The sequence below is a fragment of the Poecilia reticulata genome, linkage group LG2, assembly GCF_000633615.1.
Source record: "Poecilia reticulata strain Guanapo linkage group LG2, Guppy_female_1.0+MT, whole genome shotgun sequence".
Taxonomy (NCBI): Eukaryota; Metazoa; Chordata; class Actinopteri; order Cyprinodontiformes; family Poeciliidae; genus Poecilia; species Poecilia reticulata.
Window position 1 is genome coordinate 44237693 of NC_024332.1, and position 8910 is coordinate 44246602.

The 8910-nt window shown below is 37.9% G+C and overlaps 1 protein-coding gene across 4 annotated transcripts; it reads left to right on the top strand.

Annotated features, from left to right (window-relative positions):
• Positions 1-924: 924 nt before the first annotated feature.
• LOC103461900 (uncharacterized) lies at positions 925-8862 on the top strand. Of its 4 annotated transcripts, XM_017310141.1 has the most exons (7): positions 933-1429; positions 2159-2206; positions 4664-4831; positions 5184-6114; positions 6214-6375; positions 6469-6561; positions 7326-8862. In XM_017310141.1, the coding sequence occupies exons 4-7, from the start codon at positions 5200-5202 to the stop codon at positions 7653-7655; spliced, it is 1500 nt and encodes a 499-aa protein (XP_017165630.1). In that variant the 5' UTR covers positions 933-1429; positions 2159-2206; positions 4664-4831; positions 5184-5199; the 3' UTR covers positions 7656-8862. The 4 variants fall into 4 exon arrangements, 2 of the variants coding, with proteins under 2 accessions (XP_017165630.1, XP_017165624.1); XR_001777513.1 differs by having other exon boundaries at positions 925-1429; positions 2159-4831; positions 7326-7497; XM_017310135.1 differs by lacking the exon at positions 933-1429 and having other exon boundaries at positions 2087-2206; positions 4652-4831.
• The last annotated feature ends 48 nt before the right edge of the window (positions 8863-8910 follow it).

An 8910-nucleotide genomic window follows, 5' to 3' on the forward strand; every position in this document is an offset into this window, starting at 1 on the left:
ATATATAGCAGGCAGCCCAGAAAGCTGCCTGTTAGGAAAAGTGATGTAATTTTCTGGCAGAGCAGTGATACAGACAGAATATAGGAGAACTCTTATTACAGTGGCCAATCGCGGGCTGGGAGCTGGGACAGCCCGTCTCTGTACCTGTTGCAGGTATCATGCAGCCTGTTGAGTCCAGGAGAGTGACAGGTGAAACCATGAGGAGCTTATCCTGTGGCTGACGACTCAGCCTGCTTAACGAGGCAGAATGAGGCGCGAACGCTGCTGCATCCTGGTGGCTCAAACACTTGGAGAAGCTATTTTTACTTTCCCACAGCAGCATTGATTCACATTTATCAGGTTGCAAGCACAGGGTTCTCAGTGTGTCATCAAATGGGGGGGGGATTAAACCCAAAATATAGATTACAACATGATATCGCAAAAGTTTAGATCCAATAGCTTATCTTCCATTTGCACGCAGAACGCTCCAGCTAAATGTTGGCTTGGTTCCGAAACACAAACAGGATTGAAAAGCACAAATCTATGAGGTTTATGATTCCTTTCACTCTGATGCACCAACGCTGCAGATTTCACTGCCTTCATGAAACCGATCCCAAACAGAAACGCAACACTTTGAAGAATACTTGGTTTTATTAGACACGTTATTTAAAACATGTGAGCAATCAGTTTTCAATGTTTTAATATAATTATCAGAAAAACATTAACATATATCCATCATGATTAGGCCTGTCATGATGCTAGGTCATAAATTGTCCTAGTAGTTATTGCAATAATATCGTTATTTTGAGACGATTTACAAATAATCTAGTAGCATCACAATGAGGGAACACATTCTGAAAGATTAATAAACTTTAAAATCTATTGAACGTTAAACACTGAAACTGGATTTTAAATATTCAAAATAAATATGTAAAACAACACTGTTAAAAGTCATGCCCTCCATAAGTTAACATGACGTTTTTTTATAAGTTACTTCCAATTAACATAATGAGTTATGTAATTTCAACTTAATTTCATGAGTTATTTGCATTTCAACTCAATAATGTGAGTCAGTTCAATGAAACATAAATTTAAATGTGTTAAGATAACTTGACAATGTGAGTTTTAAAATGGTAACCCGATCTTATAAAAACTGATCACCACTGGCAATATTAATGCGAGATCCAAATAGTGCCGGAAATTCGCTCTTTATCTGTTAAGGGACTAAATATGATGTAAGATTTAGTTAGACTTTATAAAGTTCTTTATCCCAGTTAGAATTGCAATATTAAATGAAGAGGAGGAACACCACCTGACCAGAGTAAGAACGTCGAAAGCAAAGTCGCGGATGAATACAATTTTTTCCAAGACCTTGATCCGTCCCCAAGGCATTCAAATTTGGCGGGGCATTTTTCCTAAAAGCGAATTGAGCTGGAGCCATATAAGTAAGGTAAGCTGCATTTGTCGTTTTCTAATAATGGCATCCATTTTTAAAAGTTCCATTTTAAGAGCTAAAAGTTCGTGTCTCTGTTACATGTTTAAACACAGGACATACAACCACAGCTTGCTAACTGTCGAAGGCAGGAGTTGGTTAATGCAGCTAGCTAAACGCAGTATGCTACTCGGTTGCGCTTATAGAACTTTTCTTAAGTGAAAATACAAGCAGCTACCATGATTTTTGTTTTGTACACTTCATCAGAAGCACATATGTGGCGCTTGGTCAAAGTTTTGCGTCGACGTGCTGACCGCAGTTGAGTTAGCAGCTTCGGTAAAGATTGTGCGTCAGTAATTAGTTGTGTTCCTTGTCGGTAATTAGCCGTGTCCAGTGTTTCATGTGTTCGTGCGTATGTGTGTCCCGTTTCTGGTGGCCGGTGACAAATGCAGTTCCACTGTTAAAGAGGAAACTACCTCCAGCGGCAATTACAGATTAAACTGTATTCTGAATTTGACTAATTACTTATCAAGCGAAGGTCTTTGCTCAGGTTGGGCGCGTGCCCAAGAGTATAGCAGGTCAGGGAGCTGCGGTGGCTTCCACCTATAGGTCCTGAAACATGAAGGAGGGGTTTTGAAAAATCTTTTTTAGATTTAATTGCATTTAAAAAATGACTACTAATTTTATTTTATTTGTTTAATTTTTTTAATACCATAATCTGAAATGTATGTTGTTTTTTTTGTGCAGGTGGTCCATTATTTAAAGTTTGGCAAAAACTGTGGATGAAATGGAGATGTAAGTTTTGCAATTTTGTTACCTACAATGAAAGAACAATATTGAGTCATTACAAAGACAATCATGGACGTGGAAGACGGGGACTGAGCTGCATTTATCCAAACTGTCTGACTGTTCTCAAATCCCACGTAGATTTCACAAAACATATCAAGGGACATAAAAGATCATGTCCAGTTGCTAAACTACGCTGTGAACTCTGTACATTTTCAGCACCAACCAACATCAAACAGTATTTTCTTCATTTAAAGAGACATTTGAGAACTGGAGAGACTGTCAATTGTCCATTTGCAGGGTGTTCTTTTAAGTCAAGGGTAATCTCAACTTTCACTGCCCATAAGAGTCGATATCATCATACTGCTACATTGGTTGATTTCAAACCTGATCTTGTTGTGAAGTGTCACAGTGAAGTCTTTGTAAATGATTGTGAAGAAGACTTTGATGATTTAGTGTCATCAGATTTATTGTTGCCTGAATCTGAAGGTCAACCTGTGCAAAATTCTATCCAACGACAGATAGCGTCCCTTTTACTTCGCCTACAAGCGGTCCTTCACGTGTCACAATCAGCAATTCAAGAAATTGTTGATGAATTATTTGATGTTGGTCAATGTGCTTTACAATTAACTCAGCACAAAATTGAAAATATTTTGAAAGAGCATAATTGCTCATCAGAGGAATTAACAGAATCTTTGACTGAAGCTTTACAGAGTGCAAACTCACTTACTTTACTTTCAAGAGAGGGGCCTTTAGGCACAGAATTTAAAAGACAGTCATTTTATAGACAGAACTTTACTGTCATTGAGCCTGTTGAATATGTTTTGAATAGGCAAAAAAAATCTCATACTGTTGTTTATATCCCCATTCTCAAATTACTTTCTGTAATTCTAAAGCGAGATGAGGTACTGCATGAATTAAGAGTAAACAGATCATCTGAACAATCTGGAGAGTACAAGTCATGTCTCGATGGTGACTACTTTAAAACAAATCACATTTTCTCACATGAAGATGTTAGTTTGTGCATAACTTTGTACATTGACGATTTTGAAGTTTGTAATCCCATTGGCACCTCCAGAAAAAAACACAAAGTGTGTGGTGTTTATTGGATTCTTGCCAATTTGCCAAGAAGATATAAGTCGTCACTGCCATCAATCTACCTAGCTTTATTGTGCAAGACTGAACATATTAAGACTTATGGATATAATGAGGTTTTAGAGCCACTGATAAAAGATATTCAGTGTCTAGAAACAGTTGGTGTGTTTGTAGAAAAACTTAATTGTAATGTAAAAGGGACCATCTTGCATGTTTCTGCAGACAACTTGGCAGCACACTCCCTAGCTGGATTCCAAGAGTCTTTTAATGTGGAAAAATTTTGTAGGTTTTGTTTGTGTAATCGTGAAGAAATACAGACTTGTGATGTCAGAAGTGGAAAGTTTGTTTTACGAACATCAGATTTGTATGATGAAGCTGTAAATTTATTGAACCAGAGTGAACTTGCATCTGTTGATGGTGTGAAACGGGAATGTCCACTTAACAGACTGACCGGTTTTCATGCATGCCGAGGTTTTCCACCTGATTTTTTACATGATGTGTTGGAAGGCATTGTACCCGTTGAGCTAAGTCTGTGCCTTGCAGATTTGATTTTGAAGAACTATTTCACATTGGATGAGCTCAATAACGAAATACAAGGCTTTCCTTTTAAGTTCTCTGACAAAACAAACCGGCCTCAAAAGATTCCATCAACTTTTAAGCGGAATCGTACTCTAGGTGGTAATGGACATGAAAACTGGAGTCTAGTGCGCTTCCTTCCGCTCATCATTGGTCACCGTGTTCCAGAAGGTGATCAAACATGGGAATTAGTTCTTGAGCTCAAAGACTTGGTGGAGCTATTGTCAACCACATATTTCACTTCAGACTCACTTTGTTATTTACAGGCAAAAATATCAGACCACAGACAGTTGCTGCAGACAGTTTTCCCAGAAAAAAAGTTGTGTCCCAAACATCACTTTATTGAACATTATCCATATCTTATTCAAAAGTTTGGACCTCCAACTGAGTGTTGGACTATAAGGTTTGAGGCAAAACATTCTTTCTTTAAGAAGGCTGTGCGAGATGCCAACAACTTTAAAAACATTCTGCTTACGCTTGCTACAAGACATCAACTTATGTTGGCGCATTACTTTGCAATGCCAAGACTTTTCAAGCCGGAGACTGAGACGGCAAAGGTGTCTGAAATGTGTCTCGAAGTTTTAGATGCTGCCATCAGACAAGCCATCTTGAATAGGTTCAGGAGTGTTGAAACAGTAGGACTGACCCCTCACATCTTTCTGAATGGAACCAAGTACTCAAAGGGAATGATTCTCTCTAGTGGGAGCACAAGTGAATTGCCAAACTTTGGACAAATTTTAGAAGTATGCATTGTGTTGGAGAGTAATGTTTGCTTCATTATAGAACCTTTCATAGCACACTACGTGGAGCATCTACGGAGTTACCATCTTGTGAAGAAAAACCCTGCTGAGTGTCTGTTGGTGAAACCAGAGGATCTCAACGACTACGTGCCACTGGTGTCATACTTCATTCGGGGCCGTCTTCTGGTCACTCCCAAGACTTTCTTGCTAAAATAAAACGGCTGTAAGTAATTAAACACTCAAATGAGGAATGAAAAAATCTGAAAATTTGGACTTGCGCTACAATTGAGATGTTTTGATGTCAGTAATTCAATTCAGTTTCCCTTCAGTTTTGTTTATATAGCACCAAGTTTGAACAAACTTTGTCTCAAAGCACTGTACAAAAAACTAAGGGAGACGGTATTTTTTTACTGTCAAAGTGCAACCCCCATTTAGTCAGTGGTGRTTCCTTTAAATTGTTTTAAAACCTTGTCTTATTTACCCAATATTTTATCTCGTCTCTCCTCATGAATGTAGTGTCTTGTCACTGTACCAGAAGCACTTATTCTTAACGTGCAAATGTTTCAATTTTTCAGGTCTAAGTTGTCTACAATGCTGCTGCGTGTCATAGTTTCAGAAAATGAAATTAGGCGTCTTTCAATTGAAGACATCCCCTCAAGTGTTGAGAACCTGTACCAGGTGTTGCGAACCAACCTTGCTCTAAGAGGAGGATTCATTTTGCAGTATGAGGATCCTGATTTCAATAATCAATTGTGCAACCTAACGAACATCAAAGACCTTCCTGTGGACCGTGCAACTTTGAAAGTATTGTTCACAGCTGATGACTCAGATTCTACACTGGACACTGGCAGCCTTTCTTCTCCAAGTAGTGCAGTTTTTGTTCAATGGCCTGACCCCTTCCCGATTCCAAAGTTTTCACATGATGTGGAGCTGCAACTGAAAGAAGCCAATTGTAGATATGCTAAGGATGGATGTGTGACGGTGATTTCTAAAACTTTGAAGACTGATATCCTTGACACACTTGCAGACGGTATGTCAAAGATTAGTGCTTATCCTGAGAGGCAACACTATGAAAATGTGGCCAAAGCACTGGTGGAAAGGCATCCCTGTCTGCGAGACCCAGGATCAGAAAAGGGATGGTACTCATGGTTTCACAGTCTGAAATTTAAAATGGGAAACTACAGACAAAAATTAAGTTCAGCAGGATGCCCTGAAGTGGTCATAAACAAACGAAAATCTGGAAGTTCAAAAGGGGAAACTGTCAAAAAGTCAAAGAAGGGGGAGGTGAACTACTGTCCTGATCCACCTGAAGGACAGAGTCCTGAAAACATGGAGGTGAAGCGCAAGATAATGGAGGCTGAAATGCAGAAGAAAGACCCAAATCATCAGCTGCTTGAGGATTTGATGGTTGCTACATTTTCTCAGCGTAGGAAAGAGATTGTAGGAGATCAACCACACATCACAGAGCTCATCTCCCGATGGCCAACTCTGTTCCATGAGAAACAGGTAATCGCACAACTGAATTAGTTCCACCAAGAGATTTAGTGATTTAACACTGAGTTAACTATGTCCTATTGAGACAAGTTTCATATTCTATCACCTCAGATTAGGGCTGAATTTAAAAGAATCGTCACCAAAGACCTTCTGGAATCTTTTCTTGACGGACTTGATGGCCTGGTTCCGAGACTGCTGGAGATCTACAAAGCAGCAACCAAATCTGGAAAGAAGCAGCCACTCAAAGACATTTTGGACTGCCTTGCAAAAGATGTAAGCAGAACTGAAGAAGGCTAGAAAAACGAGGCATAATTTGTTATTTTTGTTCAAATATATTCATCTTACTGCATGTCTCATCTCTTGTAGGACACAAATGAAAGGAGAAGGGCTGCTGCTCTGCTTGGTTTGCCACGCTACATATCTGGTGAAGATCCATCAACTATCATCAGGATGTGTGATGTAAGACTATCAAATGTTATTGCAAAAACTGTACATATTTGCCTATTTCTCACTATCATTTTTTAAAGCTTTTTGTAGCATTTGTGTTTGCAAAAACGTATTAGTCCTTTTTAAGAGACATTCCCGTTTACTACAACCATGCATAACGTCAAATTCTGATGTAATTACTTTGTGTATCCTGATTGATTTTGCTCAAAGCCAGTTGATGGAAACATGCCTGATTCACATTTTCTTTTTTAATTTCTTTTGGACATTTTAAAAATTGGATCAAAAAAATGCATTAAAATGGAAACACTGCTAGTGTTCTAAATTTTTAGAATAATTTCAGTGCTTCACCGTAGTGGTTTTTAATCTGCCACACACTGTGCTCAAGTGCATGAAAATACAAGTTCTATGGATGAAAAAAGTTTGTTAAAAAGGACTACCTGACAAAGTAAAGTGCTGAAAATACTTTGAATATGGTGTACACATAAACTGGCTTTTTTCATGTGGGGCTTATTTTCAGCGTCTAAAGCTTCTTGATTTTGGCCTCATCCACAACAGTGACCTGTTTTATTGCCATTATGCTCTATGCTTTGACAGGCTGGGAGTGTGTGTCAGGTTATTCACTGACTGAACAGAAGTGCATCATACAAACCCACAAGAGTCAAAACATGCAGATTGTTAAACCTCACAATAKCATAAAAACTTGCAGTATAAAGATACCAGAGTATTTGCATTCTTTACTTGCACACAAATGTCATTAATTATTTCTTCTTTTTAAGGCCCATGCTGATTTTCTGGATGATGCCATGAAGGGGATGCAGGTTGGTCTCCTGATTGCCTGTGAAGGTGGTGAACAGTGGCCCATCCCACACGAGGTCTTCGATGTGGCAGTTGTGGTGGAGGAGACCATTGTGCTTCACAACATTAAAGATGTGACACTTGGMTTTGCTACGCTTATGGGTGTCATCTACTGTGTCAATCTCAAGTATCCAGATGACATGAAGTATTCGTTTGAGTTTCTTCAGAGAGTGGTGATGAAGATCAAACCAGATCAGGCCTCGGCTCGACTACATGGTTTGAGAAACAAAATCCTGAGGTACAAACTGTAACATCTGTTATGTTTTCAGTTTTCTTTCTTACATAAGAGTTCCTGTAAGAATTTAAGTTTGTTCTATGCACTAAATGTTAATACTAATGGTTATGCACTAAAACATTTAGCATTGTGCTGAATTCGTGGCAAAACGTCTCTCTCAAGGTTGTCATGAGTTTAAAACACTGATCGTTTTGGACTGTTTTGTGAGAGATGGTAGCTAGTTGTATTGACTTTGCACTGCCACTGTTCTATGTGGTTTGAATGTTTTATTTTTTTAAATGGTCTAATTTCTATGGAGGACTGAAACTGACCAATAAAGAAATGCACCAATTTTAAATGAATATAAGAACTTAAATTATAAAAACATGAGTTGACCTTCATATTTTTCCAGCTTAGTTCCTACAAACTATATTTTTTAGCACATAATATATGTGTGTTTGTCCTTTACTTGTAGATGCATTCATGTCGCACGTGTGTGTTTCCTTCCCCCCCAAGTCTTTTTGATTTCATGTTATTTTTACATATATCTGTCTTGTGTTGTGCCTCATTTTGCAAATAAAGTGTGTTGTCTTTCTTGGGTCAGCTCCTACACTATTAGTCAACAGATGGGAAGGAGCAGAATCCATGTGCAGATCTGTTGACCAATAGTTGAACTTACCCAAGAAGGCTAGCCCCCCTTAAGATGGCCCCCACAACCAGCTGACATTAGAAAAATGTCACTGCCCACCTTATTTGCATAATAAAGCAGAAACGCATAAGGTAAAGTAAAAATATGACATTTAAAAGCAACACCTGGAAAAGTTATTTGGGGGAAAAAATTATAAAAAATATTTAAAAATCATAAATGAATCTACAAGTAAAGGGGAAAAACATTTTTAAAACAATAAACTAAATTGTGCTAAACTCCATAATTTGTTGGAACTAAGGTGGAAAAATTAATATAGACATCATAGATGGTCAATTAAATTTCTAAAATATTATGTAAAGATCTTAATTGGTGCATTTACTTAAGATGTATCTTAAAAAAATTGTCAAAATTTATTTCTGCTTTTGTCTGTTTCGGTCCTCCAATAAATGTCACCACTTCTGCTTGGACAGATGTTTTCTTTTACACTTGATTTAAGTCTTGTCTCATTTGTATTTGATGGAGAAAGATAAAAAAATAAATGTTTGATATTTGAAATGGAAGCATATTCGGTGTAATTATTTTAGGAAACTGGTGAACTTGGTATTATTAGTGGAGAAAGTGAACAATATTTGGAAATGTTAGT